The sequence below is a fragment of the Dasypus novemcinctus genome, chromosome 3, assembly GCF_030445035.2.
Source record: "Dasypus novemcinctus isolate mDasNov1 chromosome 3, mDasNov1.1.hap2, whole genome shotgun sequence".
Lineage (NCBI taxonomy): Eukaryota > Metazoa > Chordata > Mammalia > Cingulata > Dasypodidae > Dasypus > Dasypus novemcinctus.
The window spans coordinates 166,067,208-166,094,824 of NC_080675.1; the positions used below are offsets into that span (position 1 = coordinate 166,067,208).

The following is a 27,617-nucleotide window of genomic DNA, read 5'->3' on the forward strand; positions in this document are numbered from 1 at the left end:
ATACTTGTCAAATTATCCAATGCTTAAAACAAAGAAAAAATACTAAAAGCAGCAAGAGAAAAGAGAACCATCACATACAAAGGAGGCTTCATAAGATTAAATGCTGATTTCTCATCTGAAACCATGGAGGCAAGAAGGCAGTGGTATGACAGAGTCAAGGTAGTAAAAGTAAAAATATTCCAACCAAGAATATTCTATCCAGTTAAACTAGCATTCAGAAATGATGGAGAGTTCAAAATATTCACAGGTAAACAGAAACTAAGAGAGTATGCCAACAAGAAACCTGTCTTTCAAGAAATACTAAAGGGAGATCTGCAGGAGGAAAGAAAAAAACAGGAGAGACAGAGTTGGAGGAGAGTGTAAGAACAACTAAAAAGACAAAAAAAAATCAAACAAAATATGACAAACACAAATTCAAAGGAAATATGGCTAATATAAGTAATTCCTTGAAAGTAATAACGCTGAATGTCAATGAATTAAATTCACCTGTCAAGAGACTTAGACTGGAAGATTGGATAAGGAAATATGATCCACCTATATGCTGTCTACAAGAAACACATCTTAGACCCAGGGATTCAAGGAGGTTGAAAGTGAATAGCTGAAAAACAATATTACAGGCAAATAATAACAAAAAAAGGGCAGGAGTAGTTATATTAATATCAGACAAAATAAGCTTTAAATGCAAAACAATTGTGAGAGACAGAGGTGGACACTACATATTAGTGAAAGGCATAATCCTTCAAGAAGAAAGAACAATCATAAACATTTTTGCTCCTAATAAGTGTGCCTTCAAATATGTGAGGCAAACACTGGAAAAACTAAGTGAAGGAATAGATGCCTCTACAATTATATGGGGGACTTTAATACACCACTATTAACTTTGGACAGAACATCTCAAAAGAGAATCAATAAAGAAACAAAGACTTTGAACAATATATTAGAGGAACTTGACCTAATAGACATATACAGAACAGTACACCCAAATACAGCAGGATATACATTCTTCTCAAGTGCACATGTATCATTCTCCAAGATAGACCACATGCTAGGCCACAGAGAAAGTCTTAATGAATTCAGAAAGATAGAAATCATACAAAATAATATTTCTGACCACAGTAGAATGAAGCTGGAAATCTGCAAGGGCCAGAGACCCAGATTTGGCACCAAGATATGGAAGTTAAATAACACACTCTTAGAACAATAATGGGTCAAGGAGGAAATCTCAAAAGAAATCAATAACTACCTCAAAACTAATGAAAATGATAACACAACATATCAAAATTTATGGGATGCAGCAAAAGCAGTACTGAGAGGGAAATTTATAGCCATACGTTCATACATCAAAAAAGAAGAAAGGCTAAAATTGAAGAAATAAGTGCACACTTGAAGGAATTAGTAAAAAAACAACTAAACCCAAAGGAAGAAGAAAGAAACAACAAATATCACAGCAGAACTAAATGAAATAGAAAATAAGAAAGCACTTGAAAAAATAAAACCAAAAGCTGGTTCTTTGAGAAGATCAATAAAATTGACAAACCCTTAGCTACACTAACAAAGAAGAGGGAAGAGGCAAATGCACAAAATAAGAAATGAGAAAGGAAATATCACCACTGACCCCACAGAAATAAAGACTATCATAAGAGGATACTTTGAAAAACAATATTCCAACAAGAAGGACAATTTAGAGGAAATGGACAAATTCCTAGAAACATATAAGCAACCTACATTGATGAAAGAAGAAATTGACAATCTCAACAAACCAATCACAAGTAAAGAGATAGAATCAGTCATTAAAAACCTCCCAAGTAAGAAGAGCCCTGGGCCAGATGGCTTCACAGGTGAATTCTACCAAACTTTCCAGGAAGAACTAACACCAGTCTTGCTGAAACTCTTCCAAAAAATTGAAACAGAAGGAACATTGCCTAACTCATTCTACAATGCCAACATTACCCTAATACCAAAGCCAAACAAAATCACCACAAGAAAGGAAAATTACAGACCAATCTCTCTAATGAACCTAGATGTGAAAATCCTTAACAAAATACTTATTAAGCATATTCAACAACACATTAAATGAATTGTACACCATGACCAAGTGGGATTCATTCATGGTATGCAAGTATGGTTCAACATAAGAAAATCAATTAATGTAATACACCACATAAACAGATTGAAGGAAAAAAATCACATGATCATATCTATAGATGCAGAAAAAGCATTTGACAAAATACAGCACACTTTCCTGATAAAAACACTGCAAAAGATAGCAATAGAAGAAAACTTTCCAAACATTATAAAGGGTATATATGAAAAACCCACAGCTAACATCATTTACAATGGTGAAATCCTAAAATCTTTCCTTCTAAGATCAGGAACAAGGCAAGGATGCCCACTATCACCTCTTCTATTTAACATTGTGTTAGAAGTACCTGTTTGAGCACTGAGGCAAGAATCAGATATAAAAGCCATCCGAATAAGAAAGGAAGAAGTCAGATGATATTTGCAGATGATATGATCTTATACATAGAAAATCCTGAGAAGTCTACAACAAAGTTTCTAGAACTTATAAATGAGTTCAGTAATGTCACAGGTTATAAGATCAATGTGCAAAAATCAGTAGCATTTCTGTACAGCAATAATGAGCAATCTGACAAGGAAATCAAGAAACAAATACCATTTACACTAGTAAATTAAAAAATCAAACACCTAGGAATAAATTCAACTTAAGATATAAAAGACTTATACACAGAAAACTACACAACACTGTTCAAGGAAATCAAAGAAGACCTAAATACATGGAAGAATATTCCCTGTTCATGGACAGGAAGACTAAATATTATTAAGATGTCTATCCTACCAAAACTAATCTACAGAGTCATTGCAATCCCAATAAAAATCAACACAGCATTCTTTAATGAACTAGAAAAACTAACTATGAATTTTATTTGGAAAGGAAATAGGCCCCAAATAGCTAAAGAAATGTTGAAACAGAAAAATAAAATTGGAGGAATCATACTACCTGACTTCAAAACATACTACAAAGCTACAGTAGTGAAAACAGCATGGTATTGGCACAAGGATAGACACCCCGACCAGTGGAACTGAATTGGAAGTTCTGATATAGATCCTCATATATACAGTCATATTATATTCAACAAGGCCACCAAACCCACTCAATTGGGAGAGAATGGCCTCTTCAACAAATGGTGCCTGGATAACTGGATATCCATATGTAAAAAAATGAAAGAGGATTACCAACTCACACCTTATACAAAAATCAACTCAAGATAGATAAAAGACCTAAATATAAGAGCCAAGACCATAAAGACCTTAGAAAGCAATGTAGGGAAACATCTACAGGACCTTGTAATAGGAAATGGCTTCATGACCTTCACATCCAAAGCATGAGCAGCAAAAGAACAAATAGATAAATGAGACTTCTTCAAAATTAAAGCCCTTTGCACCCCAAAGGAGTTTGTCAAGAAAGTGGAAACAGAGCCTACCCAATGGGAGAAAATATTTGGTAACCATATATCTGATAGGAGACTAATATCCTGCATATATAAAGAACTCCTGTATCTCGAAAATAAAAAGACAAACAACCCATTTAAGAAATGGACAAGAGACTTAGACACTTCTCCAAAGAAGAAATATAAATGGCTAAATAGCACATGAAACAAATGCTCAAAATCACTAGCTGTTGGGAAATGCAAATCAAACCTACAATGAGATACCATCTTACTCCCATGAGACTGGCAGTTATCAAAAAAACAGAAGACTACAAGTTCTGGAGAGGATATGGAGGAATGGGAACACTCACCCACTCCTGGTGGGAACGCAGAAGGATCCAGCCATTCTGGAGGACAGTTTGGTGGTTTCTCAAAAAACTAGCTATAGATTTGCCATATGACCCAGCAATTCCACTGCTGGATATACACCCAGAAGAACTGAAAACAAGGACACAAACTGATATATGCCCACCAATGTTCATAGCAGCATTATTCACTATTGCCAAAAGTTGGAATCAACCTAAATGCCCATCAACAGATGAATGGATAAATAAAATGTGGTATATACATAAATGGAATACTACTCAGTTATAAGAAGGAATACATTACAAACACATGTGATAACATGGATGAATCTTTAGGACCTTATATTGAGTGAAGCAAGTCAGGCATTGAAGGACAAATACTACATGATGTCTCTGATATGAAAGAAGTAAACCAAGCTGTCTCAGAGAGCTAGAGACTGGATGATAGGCTTAAAAGAAGTTAGTGGGAGAGGAAGGTTGCAATCTGACACCTACATGATAAATCTATGATAAACTGGAGGTAAGTATTTGTAGAGGGAAGGGATAAAATGGGGGCATAGGGATACATTTGGGTGGAGCTTTGAGGGCTTGAGCGGGGCTGGGATGGGAGGATGGGTTAGATGGCCCAAGAACTAGGGGAGGGTGGGGGAACATTTGGGTTTAGGAGGTTGTCAGATATGTGGTTGAAACTATAATGTTGAGAAAACTTGTTAGAAAATATAAAGAAGTTTACCTGTTTAAGATGCTTAAGGGGGGACATCTGACACAGGGCAGGCTTCTAGGGAGGGTATGAGTGCTCATTGTGTCATATTGGGTTATATCATTGAGTGGAGACCCATACAATGAGTGTTAAGGTATACCCACATCCTGGGGAGGACTGATGTTCTCAAACAGAGGGAATTGTGTCTCTCAAGAGAATTGGTGGCTCCCAATGGGTTAGGGCAGTCGAGTATGTCAAGACCTCAACATTGTTGCAAGTATCTGTCAATATGGCCCTTCAAGTAATGAAGATTGATTGTCACTGTGGGCAGTGTGGGGAGGGGGAGAGAAGTACTGAATAGATGGAATCAGAGTAACTGTGGGGCAATGCAATGGAAGTGTTCCACAAGATCATGCAATGATGGATATAGAACATGTTAAATTACACCAAAAATGTATAAAAATCTATAGGCTAAAATGTAAACCATAATGTAAAACATAAGATAACTAAACATTTAGAAAATTGTATAGTCTAAAAGATAAACATAATGTAAACCAAAAGGGAACCTTGGTTGAAAACTATGTTTCAATATCTGTACATCAGCTGCAGCAAATATAATATGAACATGTAAAAATATCATTACTGGGGAAGGGACAAAGTGTTTGATGTTGGATATGTGGGAGTACCCTATATTATATATGTGAATTACTGTGATCTAAAACTTTTGTGAAGACAAAACTAATTAGAAAGAAAAAAAAAAAAGAAAGGATGTAGACACTGAAGAAGAAATGAAAGAAATTGCCTTGCCACTGTACATACAGGGCAACACTTATTGCAGTGATGAAAGGTAAAACATCAAAAACAAAGCTTTTTCATTCTTTCATTTTTTGATACCCCAATTTATTTTTACTTTATTTAATTTTTCTAAATTAGTATGTATTCTATATCTAACCTTTAAACCCATCACTGTATTCCACTTTACTATTAATGGAACCTGGGAATATATTAGGCTTCATTTTTTAAGAAGTTTTGGACCACAGAGTGGTTCAACTATGGCAGGGGAGGAGCACTGGTGTGGGGTGTTATTGATGGGGGGCACATGGTTCGGAGGGAGTTCTCCAGGGCATGTACACAGGGTACATAAAAATGTTTGGATATTTTCATAGTGGTTACAGTTAAAAATGACAACTGAGAGAGTGCTGAGTTCCTAGCCAGGGGAGCTCTATCACAGTACCCAATGGAACAGCAACAATCCCCCAAGTGCAAGGGCAAAGACCAGTGAAGAAGGATGGTCCAATGATGGGTCCTTAATATTGATGGCTATGCTTATGAGCCTGTGTGCCCAAAATAAGAACTAGGCCTAGAGCAGCAGGGTGCCTCCATGTTGCTCAAATGTGGCCACTCTCTAAACCAAATTCAGCATGTAAATGCATTTACCTTCCCCCCAGTGTGGGCCATGACTCCCAGGGATGAGCCTCCCTGGTGCTGAGGGATTACTACCAAGCACCAGCTGATGATGTAACTAGAGAAAGACCTTGAATAAAAGGATCAACTAAGACTGGCAGAATATCTCAGCCTTCATGTAATAGCAGGTGTTTAAAAACTGCCTTTTGACCTTGAATAAAACGGGGGAATGGAAAGGACAAATGAGTTTATATGACTATGAGTCAGGAGGTCATCAGAGGGCTTGCACTTATGCATACCTCAGCAAGGTCCCAGAGACAGCCAAAGTAGATACAACCCCAGGTACTGGTTTTCCTGAGGGCTACAGAGACCCACAGATTCTATGGTCATGGCAGAGAGCTCTGGAGTTCAGTGCTATGTCAATTGCCCTCTTTGGAGTTTGTGTTCCTGAGTGAGAAGGAGTTGGATTCAGATGTGATCTTTCTACAATTGCCTCTTCTGTCACTTTTACTGGACCTGAGGTTGGCACTGGGGTGGTGTTTACTCAGGAGACCTGAATCTCTGGACTGTCCATGTGACAGCCAGGCCCCGAGCCTCAGCAGACTTGCAATTCCTATCCTCTAGTTTATTGGACTTACCCCAGCCAGCTAACAGAGAGGTGAAGGTCAACCACCACAGCAGGGAGCCAAGAGTGCCTACATCTGCAAACAGGAGAATTGCATCCACCATCCATGTGGAATCTAAACCCCCTCTTGATAGAGAGGTGGGGTGGACATAACCATCCCAGGGTCCACAGGATGGAGGAATAGAGTATGGACTAGACTGCACTTACTGACATTCTACTATGGAACTATTGTGCTTAGTAATGGGAGAAATTGTAGCATTGATGTGGAGAAAGTGACCACAGCAGCTGCTGAGGGAAGAAGAGATATGATGTGGGGGCATTTTCAAGACTTGGAGTTGTCCTGCGTGGTACTGCAAGGCCAGATGCTGGACAATGTATGTCCTGCCATGGCCCACTGGGTAGACTGGGAGAGAGTGTAAACTACATGTAAACCATTATCCGTATGGTGCAGCAGTGCTCCAAAATGTATTCACCAAATGCAATGAATGTCCCATGATGATGAAAAAGCTGTTGATTTGGGAGAAGAGGGGTGAGGGGGGTGGGGGGTATGTGGGGACCTCTTATATTTTTTGAATATAACATTTTAAAAAAAACAGAGAGAAAAATAAATAAGTAAATAAATATCCTTACCAAAAATAAAGACTGAAGCAGAAACAGCTTGTTTTTGAAAACAGCCACAGTGGTGCAGGCTTCCTAATCATTATTGCCCATGGTGACTTCCTTGTTACAGCCATAGCGGTGTGGTTCTGGAGCCAGGAACTGGCTTCCAGGTCTGGAAAGTAGCTTCTGGATCATAGAAGGGGCAGGAGCTCCCTTGGTGGCCCAGTTTACTCAGTGAACTTCGGGAGTTGTTCCTGAAATCTTAACCTAGAGTTTATTTGTTCAGGCTTGCCTTTGCTTCTATCGGGCCTTTAATGTCATGGAATAAAGCATTTGCATTTAAAGCCATTAGAGGAGATGCATTTGTCTATAACTGAAACCTGATCAATGTAAATGGGATGTGACAGGTGGAACTTGAGCAGCTCCTGGACCATGATGCAACCGTGGGGATGAAACACACAGCTAAAAATGATGGAATAAAAGAAGATGGGAGCCTGGGTATCTATGGGGCCTTCATTTTTAATCTTTGGCAGCCCATCTCCATGGTATGGTTAATTTTATGTGTCAGCTTGGCTATGGTATGATGGTGCTGTGCTCCCCTTAATAGAGTTCCCTAAAAGGGGTAAAAGAAGCTGAATCTAAGAATTCAAAGTAGAAGCGAGCCCAAAATTACGGCACCACATGTTGTTCAACATAACAAAAACTCCCAACCTAATACTGAAAACAGATACTACTAGTCTTGGATGTGAAATCCACATTTCAAACATTTGCAATCAATTATCTATTTTTGTCTCATTTTTAAAAGAGAACAAATAGATAACACCGGGCTTTGAAACAAGGCAAAGAAATAAAGCCTGAATGTAGCATGGACTTCTACAGCATATCAAAGCAGGTGGAGATTGCCTTTAATAAGTCAACAGTTTGGCACAGTGGCAGTCCCTGCCCACCTTACCATTTCCCCTTGTCCAGTGCCCCCACTCTCTGCTGCATCTCACCTCAATATACACAGACTGCATGGCACTTTTTTAGGAATAAGCAGAAATCCAAACATGGGAAATAAACCATAGGGGATCTAGATTTCAATGACCATGACCACTAATTATCTTTGTCACATTGTCATTGAATAACTGGGAGTGAAGCACTCTCAGGCAAATACAAATGATGCACAGTGGTTGAAACAAGAAACTTCTGACATGGAAGAAGCATATTTACTTGAATTAATCCTAATATGCCATCCTGCTCCACCGTTCAATGAGTTAGACTGTTAGGGATGGGGGTTGAGGGTTCATCCATGCCAGGGGGTGTTGGGAATAAAATAGGAAGCAACACAACTCCTGGCCTTAGATGTGCTTTCCAGAAGTTAGACGTGCACACGGAGCATGGGCCCTGGCATCTAGCAGTGGCAGAAACACTTCAGCAGATTTTCCTCCTGCAGCCCCTTTGTGCTGACCTGTGACTTAACCAGGCTTGGGAGATCACTGCTTTCTAATTTACCTCCAACAATTGCCTACAAACGGACCCACTTCCTGGGTGAGATGCCTTAGGACCTGACAAACTTGCAAGGAACTGGGATAAAATCCCTTTAGTGAAACTATTCTTTCCCTGTAATGTGGAACTATTGCACAAAGTCTCCACGAGATTCATTCTGCTAACATGTGGGTGCTAACATGTTGGTCCTAACCCCTCAGGCCACCACTTAATCCCTTTCCCTAGTTTTTAATTCCCTAGAAATAGAGTTTACTAGCAGAATCATCCAGAAAACTGATTTAAAATGCAGATTCTTGGGTCTCATGTCAGATCCACTGAAACTAAATATCCAAGAGGAAAAGGCCCAAGATCTCTTTTTAATCAGCCCCTGCCTTCTGCATGTCCTCTTTTCCCAGTCACCTTTCTCCATCTATCAGCTGAATTCAGAAGATAGTGCAGTTCTAGAAGATGGTAGAGGCTTACAATGGAAGGAGCCTGGACATTTGGGTGACCGTGTGGAGAAGAGCCTCTCCCCGACAACTTGCATTGGACTGTGGAATAAGAAATAAAATTTTATTGTGTCAAGCTATTGAGAAATAAGAGAGCATGACCTTGCAAGAAACTATCTAATTGACCACTCTTGCTTTCCACTTTTGTAACTCTGCTTGCATAAATTTGCCCACCAGCCCAGCAACATATTAGCCAATGAATGAGAACCATGCTAATTCTACATAAGACCCTATATAAACCTGTGAAAACTCTAAGATGGTGCTCAGAATTCAGAGATTGATTCTCCTCTGGGCCTGTGCCTAATAAAATTGATCCTCCACCTCTCCGAGTGCCATTTGGGTTTCTCTGCCACTCAGGTTATCTGAGTTTGGTGCAACAAAGCCACTGGTCCTTAGGCTGGTTTGTTATATCAAGTAGCATTATTGGCCTCAACCATGACAGAGGTATCATTATTCCCATTTTGCATGCATAATATCAATAACTAGCATTTATTTGGCATTTATTATATGTCAGGCACTAAAATTCCTATCCCTACTTTACAAATGAGCAAAATAAGGTACCAAGAAGTTAAGTGAATTGTTAGTCACACAGCTAGAAAGTGATGAATCCAAAACTTGACTTCAAGTTTTAATCTTCCAGCCCTCAGTCTTTTATAGAACCCCAGAAGTGGGCTTTACAGATGGATGGGCACAGCCTAAATGGACTGGACAAGTGCCCTCTATGGTTGCTTATCACCCATTTCCTATCTCATCCACTGCATCTTAACAAAAGCCCTTTTGATTCTTAAGCTTGAGGCATTAAGCTTATAGTAAATTTCAACATTGGTAACAGTTATGATAACCTGTAAGCAGCTCTCAGAATTAAAAAAAAAAAAAAAGTTTAGGGAAGATGCCAACAACCTTGGCCTTAGCACCTTATTATTATATCTCACTCCCTTGATTTTACTGCCTGGTAAACTTAGAAATAAGGAATAAACAAAAAATATCAAGCCCTGAAATAAATGACAGCCGTGAATTTCATGAGACTGTGATAAAAAGAAAGGAAGTACAACTGGATCTTTCAGGAGAATTTGTTCTATTGAAGATGTTCTAGATTGTTTAATAGATGCAACTGTTTGTGTGCTTCCATGGCTGTAGGAACCATAGCATGTCCGTGTTTACATTTAGAGGAGTGCAAAGTGGTTGGAAACAGACCAAGTAGCTTTACATGAATAGTACCCACCAAAATGAGAGGGTAAGCCCTTTATCCACCTCCATTTTGCTGCAGTAGCTTCACAGGCTGTTTTGTTGTTTCTGAGGTCCTTCCCCTTCTCCCGTTAGCGAGAATTCACATTTAGTGTGGGATGACAGTATTTCAGGTTGGCATGTCAACTGTTATTCCGGTTTCTGAAAACATGAAAATTACACAAGCTTTTAAAACTGTTGACACTGAAATGAGGTCATTGGTGGAGATCTTCAAGACTGCCTAATGTCTGGTAAGCAGATTTGCACTTGAGTGTGAATGGTAGATACGAAAGAGAAATATAATAGAAGGGTGGAGAGTCAGCAAGAGCACAGTGCAGAGGAAAGGTGATGTCATAGGATGACCTGCCTAGGAGACCATATGGGACAGAGCCAACGAAAACCAGGGAGCTTTGTAGCTTGGATAAGCCCTTTACATCTGTTATTCAGCCGGTTCTTCCCTGCAGATCCAACTCTCTATGCTGTGCTGTGTAACTCTGAGATTATGGATATATCTTTTCTCCAGGCACTTCCTGGCTTCCTTTGATAATATGCATAATTAGCTATTTCCCTTCCCTATTAAATTCTGCGTATTATCACAGCCATTCTGACTAAATCAGACTTGAGAGGCCAATGTTAATGAAACAAGGACTAGGAAATCTGTCTTCATTAACTGGGCAACAGGATATTTGAGAGGGTCAAGATGGAAAAATAAACTGCAGTGTGGGGGAGGCTGATCAGAATTAATCACCCAGCTTTACACACATTGAGAATTTAAATCAAAGCCCTGGCATGTTTTGCCATTTCAAAATTACTTTGGAAAATGTTTCCACTTCTTTACACATTCCATTTCAAGTTTGGAATGTGATTCATTTGTTTTATTATTTTGGAGTTGGAAGTTTGAATTTCTAAAATTGTATGAGAAGATCTGAGGGCTTAACTCATGTTACAGAAACAGAACTCTATTCTAGTTAACTCACTTTTTTCTAATTCAGCAGCATGAATAGAATATGCAGTAATGAACCAAGGATTATTCTACACTGAGTTGCTGGCGAAAGCCAGTTCTATCTGAGATGAATAGCTTTGGACTACAGAGTTATGATAAGAAAAGAAATGCTTCTTTTCAAGTTTTAAAAATGTTTCCAAGCTGCATCAATGTCAAGTTAAGTATAAAATTTGTCACCCATCAATATATTCTCATAGTAAACTTTCCAAGCACGGCTGCTACTGCCACAAACGTGATCACTTGGTAAGACATAAAGGAAGAAAAATATCCCAACTCAGGATAAGTCCAATTTGATTGGTTCTATGCCCTGTCTCTTTTCACATTTCTATATTGGCTCCAAATTTCAAGAATTATCAATAAGCTATGTTTTTAATTGGAGGATAGGGATATTATAGGAACGCAGACAAATTAGCATGAGAATGGTCATTGAATTACAAAGGAGCCAGGATGCTAATTGAGAAATATTGATTGGTGTGTCCTGAAAGTTTCCACCTCATCTAAAACGTGTGGGGACTGAAAACTGATGTAGAAATACATTTCCTGTTAGAGGTTTGCAATAATTAACAATCTGTAGCTCAGTTTTCCCTGATATGCATTGGGGAAAGGCAAATCCCCTCCCCCATAAGCCTACATGACTGAGGGCACAGCACTTCCCTAAAGGTTGAACAAAAGAACCACATGGGGGAAGCAGACTTGGCCCAGTGGATAGGGCATCCGTCTACCACATGGGAGGTCCGTGGTTCAAACCCCGGGCCTCCTTGACCCATGTGGGGCTGGCCCATGTGCAGTGTTGATGCCACCAGGGGAGCCCCACACGTGGGAGATGTGCCCCATAAGGAGAGCCACCCAACGTGAAGGAGGGTGCAGCCTGCCCAGGAGTGGTGCCGCAGGCACAGAGAGCTGACGCAGCAAGATGACACAACAGGGGGAGACATGGTTTCCCGGTGCCCCTGATAGGGATGGAGGCGGTCACAGAGGAGTGCGCAGCAGGTGGGTGCAGGGAGCAGACAACTGGGGGTGGGGGGAAGGGGAGAGAAATAAATAAGTGGGTCTTTAAAAAAAAAAACCACATAGAGACCTTCAACACCTGCATATCAAGGGAAGATGGAAACCTTCACTACTTGCATATCAAAGGGAGATGGAAAATTCCATTACCTGCGTATCAAAGGGAGATTTTTTAAAAACCCTTTACTCCTTACAGACCAAAGAAACACCCACTCATCCAGCAAATCAAGAAAACCTAACTCCCTAAGCCACTACCCTCTAGCCATACAAGGGAAACTTTTTTCACCTCTAGAGCTTCCTATTGGTCCCTACAACTCACTCGGACTCTCCACCCCCTCCCACTGACTATCATTTCCCCACCTAGGGAAGTTCTGTATAAATTCAAATCCCCCCCTTCCAGGAGTGGGCTGACGTCTGTTCTTCAGACCTCCTCCATCGGGAGAGCTCCTCAATAAATTTTCTGCCTGTGGTCATATCGGTTTCTGTGTCCCAGTGAAAGCTGTTTTTCTCTTAGTGTCAAAACCCAGGACTGGGGTCATGTTGAGACTGACTGACTAGTAAGGAGTCTCCCCTCTGCCATGGCTGAACGTCCGTCCAACATCGAATCTCGGCTGGGTGAGTTAAGGATTTCTCCACTGGAGAAACCTGCTGTCCCTCGCTCTCTTTTTCTGTTGTCCAGGACAATCCACTGGGAAAACCTAACACTAGGTCAGGATCCTCACCATTCCCCGAGGGCCATGGTGGGTGGGAAGAAATCCCTTTGCTCCAGAGACTTCTGCCTCCAAGCACTGTTTCCAATTTACTTGGAGATATCTGAATGATTTGGGAAACACCTGCCTCACTCAGAATCTTCCCCATCCTGGAGATCCTTAGTGTCACCCCAGCCACCTAAAATGGGGAATTTGAGTTCACCCCCCCCCCAAAACCATGCCTCTGGGCTGTCTCCTTCACAACCGTAAATGCCGTACCCAAAAGGAGACATCAGACCCAAAAAACTCATTTTCTATTTGACTTCTGTGTGGCTGCAATACCAATTGGACAATGGGAGTCAATGGTGAAAAAACGCACTTTTAAATCCCAAGTTCTCCAAGACTTAAAGAACTTTATCCAAAGCAGTGGCAGACATGTGAGATTCCTTATGCTCAGGCCTTCTCTCATCTTTGTATCTCTCCCTCCCTCTGTCCATTCTGTTCTTCTTTGACACCAGAAACCTCTTTAAAAGCTTTCTTCTTCCTCCTTTCCACCCCCCCAAATCCCCCAAAAACCTCAACTTTAATCCAGCTGATCAGACTCTCCCTGCACTTCCTCCATATATTCCTCAGACATCATGTCCACCGCCACCCTCCTCATTCTCTAACCCCCTTCTGCCCCCTCTGGTCCTCACCACCTTCCACCCCAACTTTCTCCCCTCCTTATACAGGCACTGGAGCTGGAGCTCGCTTCCCCTCCCTGCCCCTCCTTGCCTCCTGTACACAGAAAACCCTTCTTCCCACTCAGATCTCTCCAGTCAAGCCCCTCCTCCACTGCTGTATGCCTCATCAGCACCCCAACTTACTTCATCCTCCTCCAATGCTCCCTGTAAACCTGCTCCCTTCTCCCCACCCACCACCCACTCTCCAGCCCACTCCCCACTCTCCAGTGTCCTTCCCCAGTTTCTGTCCTCCCTCTCCAGGAAGTGGCTGAGACAGAAAGCATATCCCCTTCTCAATATGATCTCACCCAAATCAAACACCTTCTCAGATCCTATTCCTCTAATCCCTCACAATTTACCAATACCCAGCTGTCCCTAATAACTTTCCTTAACATACAATCCTTGCTTCTTACAAGTAAGCTTTCAGCTGACTCCTAAGTCTAAATATATTCCTAAAAGATGATAATCCAAAATGTGTGTGCTAAATATCTATCTAAACTGTTTATTTAAAATTTAACTGCATTTATCATGCTCAAATATTCCCAACTGTTGCTGATTACTAGTAGAAGTGTTTCTGAAAACAAGGTTGCATATTACAAGCAACACTAATTTAAAAAAAAAATCATATGTGGGGACATTTTCAGGACTTGGAGTTGTCTTGGGTGGTACTGAAGGGACAGATGCTGGACACTGTATGTCCTACCACGGCCCACTGAGTGTAAACTACAACATAAACCACTATCCATGCGGTGCAGCAGTGCTCCAAAATGTATTCACCAAATGCAATGAATGTGCCACGATGATGAAAGAGGTTGTTGATGTGGGAGGAGTGGGGTGAGGGGGGTGGGGGCTATATGGGGACCTCATATTTTTTTAAAGTAAAATTTAAAAAATAAATAAAAAAGAAAAAATCTTAAAAGCAGTAAAAATAACCATACCAAAGCAGTAAGAATTATGAGTCAAATTAATGAACTATGTTTTCTGTCTGTGTGCTGTAACTCTTTTTGTGTTTGTCTGTTCAGTGCCAGCGTATATTCTAATACCTCCAGATGGTAATATTAATTCCTAAAAAAACTCTATTCAAATGGCCAAAAATTAAAGAAGTGCTTATATTAATAAATAGGTATGAATGCTAATAAAATCTTTAAAGTAATGAAAATTGTAAGTCTTGACTGATGAAATCGCTACAAATCTCTTCATAAAAGATGGTTCTTATCTAAATTCAAATGAATAGTTTTTTTTTCCTCACAGAATAAAATAGAGGATGTGAAACTTAGATAATGAAAAAAGTAAAAAGTTTGTAGGAATGCTGACTGAAATTTGGTAAGTTTGATCAAGAAAGTGTGTTTTGTCCTAAGATAAGAAGGCTGGTTTTCACAAAATCAGAATGGAAAACTTGAATGCATATGGCAAGTTGTAGAAGGTATTGTGGTAGCACTGTGTAAGGGAATGTGTTCTCTGAAGGCAGAGTTTGTTTTGAAATGAAGTAACTATACTCTATGTGGTTATAATTTTTATTTTCTTTTTTATGTTTTTTGTTTCTTTTTTTTAATGTGGTTATAAATAGTTATAAAAAGTTTGTAAAAGCATTGCTTAAACTGATACATTCAAATTGCTGATTACAAAAAATCATTATTAAACAGAAACTGAATTGATGATTTGAAGCCACCTCAATCTGCATATTACAGTGATTATAGGGAAAAAATAGTTTTAATTCCATTAGAAATCTTAAGTTTTCATAAAATAATGAGAAAAGTAGTTTTTCCTGCACTGCTAAAATAAAATACCTGCTAATTAATATAATCATGATAATTGTATGTTCTAAAAAATTTGCTTTGAGACAGTTTCTAAAATCATTTTAGTAACTTATGTATGTAGGGTATATAGATGTATTTTATTGTTAAGGAAAAAGATAGGAATTTTGTCCTAAAATAAAACAACAGGTTTGTCTTAAGAACCTGAGATAGGCAAATAATTAGGACAAGCTACGAAGTCCTGACTGTCTATCATATTCTTAAATGGTATTTAGTTAAGTAAAACAAAAACCTGTGCCCTCTGTTGTAACTGAAGTATAATGTTTTCTCACATTATTAGGATACTGAAAACCCTTCATTCCTCATTTAGTTCAGATATTAAAACCATTATATGTGTTAATCAAAAAAGTTGTGCATGGAAATGAGAGCCCCGCCTCCCCAGCAGGCTGCTTTTAAAACAATAACACAAGTTCAAGCAGTAAGGGGGTGGATCTTAACTTATCCTGTGAATTGGATATAGCCAGTACCAATATTGGCTTTGGGTGGAATTTGTGGTAGAGGCAACACCACTACTTGAGATTTAGTCACAATTGTGAGAAGAAACCAAAGTGCAAGACAAAAACAATGAACTGTTGTGAGCTACCCTCTGTGGAGAAGAGAAATCTGTGGAAGAACATCTGGAACACCTGCCAGCAGTGACAGGTAATTGTCTATTGTATCCCTGCCCCCTCCTCTAACATTTCTCTTGGGACTGTTAAAGCAGATGCCCTCACAAAAATCCAGAGCCGCCATTAAAACCCAAAAAGCAACAGAGTGGCTCCACCGAAAAAGCAAATAGCATGGATACCAGACCTTGTAGTGCCTAGGCCAGCAGTTCCAATAGCCTATCACTCACCAGCAGCTCATGAATATCACCCACAAGTATCCATCGTGCTCACTCCAATAACTGTGACAATTACCTCACGGGATGAGACATACTGGCCAAGCACAGACTCCAGTAGCAAAACTGCAAGTGGATTACACCGGTCCCCTCCCTCTCTCAGAAGGAGCGAGGTATGCTTTCAGTGCTGCAGACACTACAATAGGACTCTTGTAACCGAATCCTTACAACAATAAACTAAGTTTAACTTACAAGTTTAGAGCGGAAGACTTTCTAAAATGGCGAACTGCATGGTGAAAGATGCACTTAGCGTCCACGGTACCAACCCTCAATATCTGGTGGAGAAGATCATTCCGTCACCAATCTATGAGTTCAAGTTTGTCTGTATGTTGGGGGCACTTTACACGAGGCTGACAGGCACTGCAATTGATTGCTACAAGTACTTGGAACCTCTGTACAATGACTATCAGAAAATCAAGAGCCAGAACCAAAATGGGGAGTTTGAACAGAAGCATGTGGATGAATTTATTGATGAGCTCTTACACAGTGAGAGAGTCTGTGACATCATTCTGCCCCGGCTACAGAAATGTTTTGTGCTAGAGGAAGCTGTGCAACTGGAGCCTCGGGTTAGTGCCCTAGAAGAGGACATGGATGACATGGAGTCTAGTGAAGAAGAAAAGGAGGAGGATGAGAAGTTGGAGAGAGTGCCATCACGTGATCACTGCCGGAGAAGCTACCGAGACTTGGACAAGCCCCAACCTTCTCCCACATTGTGCTGCAGGAGGAGTAGAAGCCTGATTCCCAGAGGGTGGAGTCAGTCTCCCAAAAGGAGGAGTTCTTCCCCTCACGGAAAAAGGCATAGGAGCAAGAGTCCAAGACCTCACGGCAGCAGGTCCCAAGATCTTCTGCACAGATCTCGCTCCAAGTCCCCAGGTCGTCACCATAGTCACCAACATGTGGGCTATGGGTGGGAGGCTCTTTGTCTCTTCAGAGATAACCTAAACTATCTGTGACTTGTGGGTATGGAATGATAAAAGGCTGCAGTCCTGCCCATGGTGACCATGGCAAGGACTCCAGTCCCAGGAAACAGTTTAACAAGGCAAGGTCTATAAACTTTAAGTATTCAGGGGAAATGCAAACAAAATATGCTAAAAGCTTATCTAGAATGCCTGAGGTCCATGCTAAAAGCTTACCTAAGATGTGGAAGATATATATGCTAATTCAAGCCTATTGAGAACTGAAACAAAGGGATCATTTGGCCTTTCCTCTCTGTATAAAAGGGACTCAAAAGTCTTGTTCAGGGCTCAGGATTGAAACAGAAAGCTCCTGAGTCCAGCCGGCCATCAATAAGCCATTTTTCCTTCTCAAAAATCATTCTTGAGTCCTGGCCTCTCTATACTCAAATAATTGAACCTCTCTCAAATTCTACAACAATAGGAGCCACTCAAAGTCTCCTGAAAGGTCTAAGAAAAGCCACAAGAAGAGTTGAAGAGGGAATGAGTAATGGACTCAGTTTGGTTTTAATCCTAATGGCCTCCTGTGGATATGAGGGTATCTGTCTGTGTGGAAGGATTAAGATCTGCTTCCTAGGCAGCTATAAGAATATTTGTTTTTTGACTACCATGTTTCCTCCCCTTCCCTTTTTTTATTTTTATTTTTTAAATGAAAAAGGTGCTGAGCTTGGTAAAGATAACTTTTTTGAATAATCATATGTTTAAGAGACGATGCTTACTAAGGGCTGCTTTGAACCCTTTTTATACAGACAGCCTTAACTGTACTCAGATTAAGTTCATAAGGACAGGAAGGATTTGGGTTGGGGGGAGATATGAATTAAAGGAAGAGTGTGTGGTCATCTTCTTACCTTTCCTTTTTAAACTTGTTATTAAACCTGATACACCCATTAAAAAAAAAAAAAAGTTAAAGTGACAACTGCCCCAAGCCCAAAAGGGCACATAATAATAAACTGTTGTTGCCTATGCTTCAAACTGCAGAAAATGTAGTCATTTTGATCAATGTCCTGGTCTATGTAGCTCTGCTGTTTGGGAATCTTAAATCCATAAAAAATCACTCAAAAACGCTGTTATGAAACTACAGTTAATAATCTTCCAGCTAAAACTCTGTGTATAAGGCCATCAAATCATGTAACTTTGCTGTCAATCATTAATGCCATTAATGTTTAATGCTGAATGTATAATCTTATTATTCCTTGTCTTCAAACTCCTGAAGGCAATAACCTCACAACCCACCCTAAATTTTATGGTTAATTCCTATCCTTACCACAATTATAACTCTCATTCTCCTCCTATCAGCAGGTCCACACATCTTCCATGCAATAAATCAGTTTATCCAAACAGTCATCCAAGATGTCACCCATGATCATGTACATAATCTTCTCCTGCTGCAAAACCACAGTGCCAGCTGCTGAACCAGAAGCCACAATATCTCAATGTCGAAAGAAGAACAATAACTGAATCCCACAATGACTTCCCGCTCTCCCTCTCCACTCAACCATATCAAAAAATAGTTGGGAATGTTAGCCCTAGTCAGTTCCAGCAGGTCTCCCCTGCCCTAATAACAAATGACCCCAAATGCCCACCCCTGCCCCTAATCCAATAGGATGGACTAAGCACCTGTGCAATCATAAATGAAATTTGTTATATATTAACAAAATTGGGCGGATAAAAAAAATCTCAAAACTTTAAAGAAAAACCTGAAAATCATTCAGTGAAACCAAGACAACAGCTACAGAAATCAATCATGGTTATCCTCATTTCTCTCTTTTTTCTCACCCCTAAAATCAATCCTTTTACCCATTATAACACCATTACAAATAGTATTGCTGCTTCTTCTTTTTGGTCCTTGTCTCTTCAAGCTTCTTGTCCAATTCATACACCGAATAATACAGTCAACAACCCAGGAATACATAAATGGTGTCTTTCTGCTGTGTGAGCATGTCAACCCCTGTGGGACTGGAAACCACAGCCCACTGTACGGGATGGAAGGAAACTTCTTTTCTCTGCCCCTTGACAGTAAAAAGTAGCCAGATCGAGCCAATGCCCCAAATCCCTTCACCCACCCATCCTACCTAGTACAATATACCCTAATACCTAGGTCCCCCTACATATATATATATATATACACACACATATATATATATATTTATATATATATATATATATTTATATATATATATATATATATAAACAAAGAGTTAGGAATGTTAGAGATTTGCAATAATTAAGCTGTAGCTCAGTTCCCCCTGATATGCACTGAGGAAAGGCAAACCCCTCCCCCATAAGCCCACGTGTCTGAGGGCACAGCACTTCCCCAAAGGTTGAACAAAGAAACCACATAGAGACCTTCACTACCTGCATATCAAGGGGAGATGGAAACCTTCACTACCTGCATATCAAAGGGAGATTTTAAAAACCCTTTACTCCTTACAAATCAAAGAAACACCTGCTCCTCCACCATTCTAAGAAAACCTGACTTCCTAACCCACTACACTCTAGCCATACAAGGGAAAATTTTCACCTCTAGGGCTTCCTATTGGCCCCTGCACCTCACTCGGACCCTCGACCTCCTCCCACTGACTATCATTTCCCCACCTAGGGAAGTTCTGTATAAATTCAAATCTCCCCCTTCCAGGTATGGGCTGAAGTCTCTCTTCAGACCCCCACTATGCTCATGGGGGGGCTTAAGTCTGTTCTTCAGACCCCCATGTTGAGAGAGCTTCTCAATAAATTTTCTGCCTGTGGTCATATCAGTCTCTGTGTCCCAGTGAGAGCTGTTTTTCTCCAACATTGCCTAAGCTGGGTCATGCAACATCTACTTAAGGGCCACTTTGCTAAGGAACTGAAGACATTTTATAGTCATTTTCTCAATGATCTTCCTTGTAAGGCAAATTTACTAACCAGTTTAAGAAACAAAACATCAAGATTCAGCCCCCTATGCTACCAACTGGCTCTTCCTTTCCAATTAAGGAAACCATAATTCATTGATCACCTGATAGAAACCAGGGATTGTAGTAACTGCCCTCTCTCCAGTAGGCATACAGCATTGATTCTCTTTTTTTAATTATTATCTGTTTTTGTTTTAAAGATACATAAATCACACAAAATGTTATGTTAAAAGTACAAGAGATTCCCATATACCCCACTCCCCACAAACCCCCTCCCTTCTCCCACATCAACTTCTTTCATTGAAAGAAGTTGAGTGTGGTACATTCATTGCATTTAATGAATACATTTTGAAGCACTGCTACACAGCATGGATTATGGTTTAAATTTCAGTTTACACTCTCTCCCAGTCCATTCAGTGGGTTATGGCAGGATCTATAATGTCCTGCATCTGTCCCTGCAATATCATTCAGGACAACTCCAAGTCCCCAAAATGTCCCCATATCACACCTCTTTTTCCCTCTCCCTGACTTCAGCAACTCCCATGGCCACTGTCTACACATCAATGATATAATTTCTCCCATTGCTAGAGCCACAATAATTCTATAGTAGAATACCAATAAGTCCATTTTAATCCATATTTTATTCCTCCATCCTGAGGACCCTAGGATGGCCATGCCCACTCCACCCCTAAATTGAGAGGGGGCTTAGATCCCACATGGATGATGGATGCAATTCTCCTGCTGTGGTTCTGGACTCTCTTGGTTCCCTGGTGTGGTGGTTGACCATCCTCACCTCCTATTTACCTGACCAGGGTAAGTTCAAGGAACTGGAGAGTAGGTGTTACAACTCTGCTGAGGCTCAGGGCCCAACTGGTGCATGGACAGTCCAGAGATTCAAGTTTCCTGGACAGGGAAGCAGACTTGGTCCAGTGGTTAGGGCATCCGTCTACCACATGGGAGGTCTGTGGTTCAAACCCCAGGCCTCCTTGACCTGTGTGGAGCTGGCCCACATGCAGTGCTGATGCGCACAAGGAGTGCCGTGCCACACAGGGGTCTCCCCACATAGGGGGACCCCCACACGCAAGGAGTGAGCCCCATAAGGAGAGACGCCCAGCGTGAAAGAAAGTCCAGCCTGCTCAGGAATGGTGCTGCACACTTGGAGAATTGACACAAAAAGATGATGCAACAAAAAGAAACACAGATTCCCATGCTGCTGACAACAACAGAAGTGGACAAAAGGAGACCACACAGCAAATAGACACAGAGAACAGACAACTGGGGTGGGGGGGGGGGGGGGAAAGGGGAGAGAAATTTAAATAAATAAATAAATAAATCTTTTAAAAAAAAAAGTTTCCTGGGCATATATCAACCCCAGCACCAACCACAGGTTCAGTAAAAGTGACAGAAGAGGCATATGTAGAGAAGTCATATCTGAGTCCAACTCCATCACACTCAGGAGCACAAATTCCAATGTAGGGCCCACTGGCAAGGCACTGAACTCCAGAACCATCTGCCATGACTGTAAGACCTGGGTGTCTCCATACCCTCAGAAGGACCACTACCTGGCATTGTATCTACTTTGACTTTCTCTGAGATCCTGAAGAGACACATGTAAGTGAGACCCCTCTGATAACCTCCAGACTCATTTTGAAGTCTCTTAACCATGTAAACTCATTTGTCTTTACCACTGCCTCCTTCTTTTATCCAAAGTCTTTTTCTAGTTGCATCACCAACTGGTGCTTGGTAGTAATCCCTTGGTGCCAGGAAGGCTTGTCCTTGGGAGTCATGTCCCATGCTAGGGGGAAGGTAATGCATTTACATGCTGAGCTTGGCTTAAAGAGTGGCCACATTTGAGCAACATGGAGTTTCTCAAGAGGTAACTCTTAGGCACCTGGTAGCTCTTGGTCAAGTTGAAATTTTAAGTACACAGGCTCATAAGCATAGTCATTAGTATTAAGGGCCCATCATTAGACCATCCTTCTTCACTGGTCTTTGCCCTTGCACTTGGGAGATTGTTGCTGTTCCATTGGGGAATGTGACAGAGCTCCCCAGGGTGGGAACTTAGCACCCCCTCAATTCCTGTAAAACTCTACCCACTATGTCAATACCCTATGAACAACTGAACATATCTATATGCCCTGGAGAATTCCCTCCCACCCATGCATCCTCCATCAATGACACCCCACACCAATGCTCCAAAACCATAATTCATGGATCACCTGATAGAAACCAGGGATTCTATCCAGGGAGAAAAACCAGGGATTGTGCTAACTGCCCTCTCTCAAGCAGGCATGCATTGATTCTCTCTTTGTGCCTGACACTTAGAGAAGACCTGGAAATGGGATGATGACATACAGCCCTCTCTCTCAATAGACTCATTATAGTGCAAACATAAAATCAGCCAGGGTGAGCAATGCTATAAGATAGGTGTGGCTCTGTGGGCACCCAAACAAGATGATGATCAGATTTTTTCTCACTGCCCCCTCCTTAGGGGACTCATAGCCCTGTTGAGCACACGAGAAAACCAAAACAGTTAGGAGTTAGATTATGTTAAGATACTGGTACAGTTCCAAAGCTTAGCCCCTTCTACCAAAGCAAGAAGGGCACCTTTAAACCTTATTTCAAAGAAAGTGATAAGAATTCTACCCTAGTTCAGCAATTGGGAAGGCAAGGCAGGAAAAATATAATGAGCCCTAAGACCACTGAACACTTAGTAGATTCCAGGCTCTATTCGAAGCACTTTGCATATGTTAACTTATTTAATCCTCACACCACCAATTAAATTAGCTACCGTAATTACTATCCTAATTTTACTAATGAGGGAAGGGGGAATCAGGGATGAAACAACTTGCTTAAGGGTTTACAGCTGGTAGGAAATGGTGGCAGTGGCGCTAGGAGGTGAAAAGGGCAGTTCGGCTCTGGATGCTGAGCCTCTGTATGTCCCAGGCAGTGAGGAAACAAGACTGTAGAGTTTTCCACATAGGGATGCTTTTTCCTGAGGGTGGGGCAAGAGTCCCAAGCTTCTGGAGTCACATCCCCTTCTGATATTCAGACCTGTCTGAGCATGTTAACACTGGTAGGCTGGGGAGCCTTTTGGGAAAAAGAGTGTTGCTAAGGAAAGAGTGAATTAGGCAGATGGGCATCACCCTGGAGCAAGGTTAACAATGTGAACTTTGATCTGACTGCTAGTGAGGTCTTCTTTCCGCCCTGGAGGAAACTGGGCAGTGAGGCAAGGGATGGAGAAATGCATGCTTCTTCACCCAGGGCAGAGAAAGGGTTCCAGAATGTGGTGTTTCAAGAGGATATTGCTACAGTGCTCTCACAAGTGGTTCACTGATCTTTCATTATATCCAGAAATACACCCTTACTGTCGGCTCTTCCAAGAGAATGGAGAGGCACCATGATGGGGCTGCAGGATCCTCCAGCCCCCCGGGAGGCTTTCAAATGCCCATTGCATAAGTCACAATTCCTCAGGCGAGCACCTTTTGCTGCTTTGGGGATGACCAGCCATTTCGCCTTAATGAAGGTAACTAGGGTGACCAATTTATTCTGTTTTGCTAGGGAGTTTCCTAGTTTTAGCACTGCAAGTCTTGTGTTCCGGGAAACCCCTGGGTCTGGGGCAGTCCACCCCCTTTCCAGACCCTGCTGGGGACTCTCACCAACCCGAAATGGAGGCCCAAAGTTTCCTCGCTTAAGCACTGGTTATAGTTACATGCAGCTGACCTTACTTCCTCCACCCATTGTGCAACCTCCTGAGGTCTAGTCCCTGAGCCTCCCTAGCCCTGCCTCCAACCCCTCTAGGGAGTGTCCTCGAGGCTCATCTAGGAAAGAAACATTGCAAGAGGGAAGGCATGACTTATTAGGTGCAGAACTTGTTCCCGTGTGTCATCTCCTAGAACTTGCCAAGAGCCCATGGAATAGGCTGGGTAGGACTGATAAATATTCTGATTTTGCAGAAGGGAAAATGACAGCTCTTGGAGACGGCTTCCTGAGGACAACCCAGCTGGGGTGAGGCAGCAATAGGCTTTTCCTTTTCACAAAAGCATGGGTTTGGAAGCTGGCTCCCTTTAAATCCTGCTGCAGTCACTTACAAGCTATGTGACTCTGCACACATCACATAACCTTTCCGTGCCTCTGCTTACTCGTCTGGAATTTGAAGCTATAACCCAGGATTTATTGAAAGAAATGATGTCATGTGTGCACATGATAAATGCTTGGAAAATGATCATTTTGAGAATGGTTTCTAATTGAATAATGTTTTGTTTCTCCTGGGTGGGAGGAGTGTTTGAATGAAAGGAGGATTCCTTGTCAGGGGAAGAGGTTTAAAACCTGCTGAACTGAACTTGCATGGAGAAATTAATCAGAAGAGAAGTGTAACCCAGAATCAAGAATGATGGCTCTGCTCCTGGCTCGGGCTGCCCCTTGCTGCTGCAATCCATTTCTGGCCTCCAGGGTGGGCTTCGCTGAATCGTAGGGTACCCCCAAGCCTCTGCCTGCCTCGAAATCTTCCTACCTCCAGCCTCTATGCCAAAGCTTTAAATCACCATAACTTTCATTTGTGGTAACAAAGGAAGCTGAAATGATTTTGTATAAAAAGGTGACATATTAAAGGTCGGACAGCTATAGTGGAGTGCTGAGCTTCCCTTTGGGCACCACGTTGGGCGCCAGTTGCTAAGATCAGCTCAGTGATAGGGTTGGCTCAATGGGAAAGCCACACAGAACTTAAAGAAATAAAAGGACAGAAAGAGAGACACAAGAGAGGAAATAAAGATGGGACCAGCGGACTCACAGCTTCTGGAACTGAGAGCCTTGACCCTAGTTTCCACATCATATTTATTGGAAACTACCAAGCAGCTGTTTGCTCTCAGAACTGCAACATCATCTACAATAATAAAGAACTGCAACATCTACAATAAGGAACAAGTCATACAAAGTTCAAATACAATGTAAACTCTTTTTCCCACAGTGGAGCAAGGCATGTCTGTAAAGCCCCACGCATCCCATCCTCCTTACTTTCTTCTAGTATTTCTTCATGTGGCTTAAGCACATCTGTGTATATGTGAGTGTGTGTGAGTGTGCACACCTGAGTGTTTTTCTGGATAGCACCGACCCTCACTTCCTCCTTCCCTTTGGATCACTGGAACTGGCCTAGCAATGGCATGTGACCCAAGCCAGCCCAGTCTGAGTCCGTCCCCAGGAATTTTATAAGTGCCTGGAGTAGGGATTGCCTATTTTTCCACTTGGGTTGCTAACTTAGAATAATGTGAACTCAGATCCATCTGAAATTACTGTAATAAATGAATATGTTAAAATAATTTTGAAAGGGAAGAATTTGAAATGTTGTTACATGACATGGAATTGTCCAATAAGCAGAAGACTAAAAAGTATGTCCCCTGCCTTTAACAATAAGGTCTTTATAATGCTGTCACATTGTAACTACTTTCATATCATTTAAGTTCTTCCTGAACATTATTTTTATTTTCATGTTGGCCTTGATAAGTAAATGCTGCTAGGTAGACTGAAGACATTTACTTTGTTAGATTCCAGAAACAATTGCATTTTGCTGTTACCAAAGGCAATTTGCATATGCAATTCACAGAATATTTTGCAACCTTTCTGATTTGATGATTCAGTAGAAATGATCAAATTATTCTCTCATAGTAACCATCAAAGATAAATACAGTTATCCATTTTTTCATTGTTATTTGGCCTTGGCACACACGCCTGTGTCACATTATCCTTGAAGCTGAGACAAAGATGCTTGTTCTGTTAAGAGGGTTTGTGGGAGGGAAGAATTTTTTTAATACTTATTATTCTAGCAGTGGTATTGGAGACAAACTGGTTTTAAAATCCGTATAAGGGTCTCTGCTTTTCTGATTTACTCTGATTTTCTCAAGTATGCATGATGTTTTTGTTTGTTTTTTCTCTTCCCCCTTTTCCTGCTGTTTGTTAAAGGGCATTGTCTGTCTCATCACAAGAACCTATCTGAAATCCTAGGTCCTGATGGATAGTCTGCTTCTTTTTCTTTACAGACGTAAGGATAACATTTCAATTTTCCAGTAATGCCAAAACCAGGGTCACCTTTGCTTTAGGAAATAAAATCTCCTATTATCAATGCCCTGGCCATGTGAATCTGCTTGTTCTTTCTCACAAAAGTTTGTTCACCCCCATGTGTGAGTGTAGCATGCCTAACAAGGTTTCTGAAACCAGCCTCTAGTTTAGTATGCATCCTCTTGCTAAAATGAATGCTGAGCCATAAATACCGTCAGAGAAGGTGAATGATGTTTTTAAATATTTTGAATTAAACAATATGGAGTTCTTTCCTAAAGGCGAACTCCAAATAAGCCAGTAAACATACATAGCAGACCTTTGATCCTTGATTCTGTTTGAGGTCATGCTGGCTGGGACTGAAAAGAGAGTTCTCTGGTTGAACGCATGTATTAGATTCCTAGGTCTGCTGTAACAAAATACCATGAACTGGGTGGCTTGAAACAACAGAAATGTATTCTCTCCATTCTGGGGGCCAAGCGTCTAAAATCCAAGTATCAGCAGGTTGAGTTCTCTCTAAAGGGGGCTATCCATTCTTGGCCTCTTTCAGCTCCGGTGGCCCTAGGTGTTCTTTCACATAGCTCCAACCTCTGCTTTCATCCTTACACAGCCGGCTCCTCTCCTCTTGTGTCTCAAATCTCTTTCTCTAATAAGTTCACTTGTCATTCAATTTAGGGCCCATCTGGAAAATCCTTGATGATCTCAAAATCTTTAACTTAATTATATCTACAGAGAACCCGTCTCCAAATAAGGTCACCTTTACAGGTTCCAGGTAGACCTACCTTCTGGGGAGGCCATCCTTCAACCAGCTACTGATAATGTTTCATTTATATATATATATAGCTTGCAAATTTGGACAAAACAATGTCTTATTTACAATAATTACATTGATTAGATTCTTTCAGGTAGTTATTGGTAATATCCATCATTGAGCATAGGTGAGGGCTACAGCTCTCCTCTCCCAAATCTTCATTTCGTGGAGATATGTTACAATGGAGGCAAGGCTGAGGCCCAGTTCTGCCCTGCTCCCATTCACGCCTGGTGTGTCCCGCAACTCAAGAAGCCCCTTTGCCTTTCCAGGCCTGCTAATGAGCACCTCGTAGCAAAGTTTCACACGTGGCATATGCAACAATGTTCTAACAACTGGATTCTGCTAAGTGCCCAGGCTAGAGTCTTTCAAAATGCAGTTTTCATCCCACTAGTATGTCCTAAAATGGATTTAGTGGATTGCAGATTAACAAAATGTAATAGAGTAGAATTGAATCAATAGAA

At 41.2% G+C, this 27,617-nt stretch overlaps 1 protein-coding gene and 1 long non-coding RNA gene across 2 annotated transcripts in view; one reads left to right on the forward strand and one right to left on the reverse strand.

Moving 5' to 3' along the window:
- Positions 1-10,175: 10,175 nt before the first annotated feature.
- The window catches only part of LOC131278049 (uncharacterized), a 112,926-nt gene continuing 95,484 nt past the window's right edge, over positions 10,176-27,617 (reverse strand). Inside the window, exon 3 of the long non-coding RNA XR_009185181.2 lies at positions 10,176-10,505. This is a non-coding gene — a long non-coding RNA (uncharacterized lncRNA). The remainder of the gene's footprint in view (positions 10,506-27,617) is intronic.
- On the forward strand, positions 16,675-18,599 carry LOC101422206 (pre-mRNA-splicing factor 38A-like). Its single transcript, XM_058294652.2, has 2 exons — positions 16,675-17,350; positions 17,830-18,599. Exons 1-2 carry the CDS (start codon positions 16,675-16,677, stop codon positions 17,883-17,885), a joined length of 732 nt encoding a protein of 243 aa, XP_058150635.1. The 3' UTR covers positions 17,886-18,599.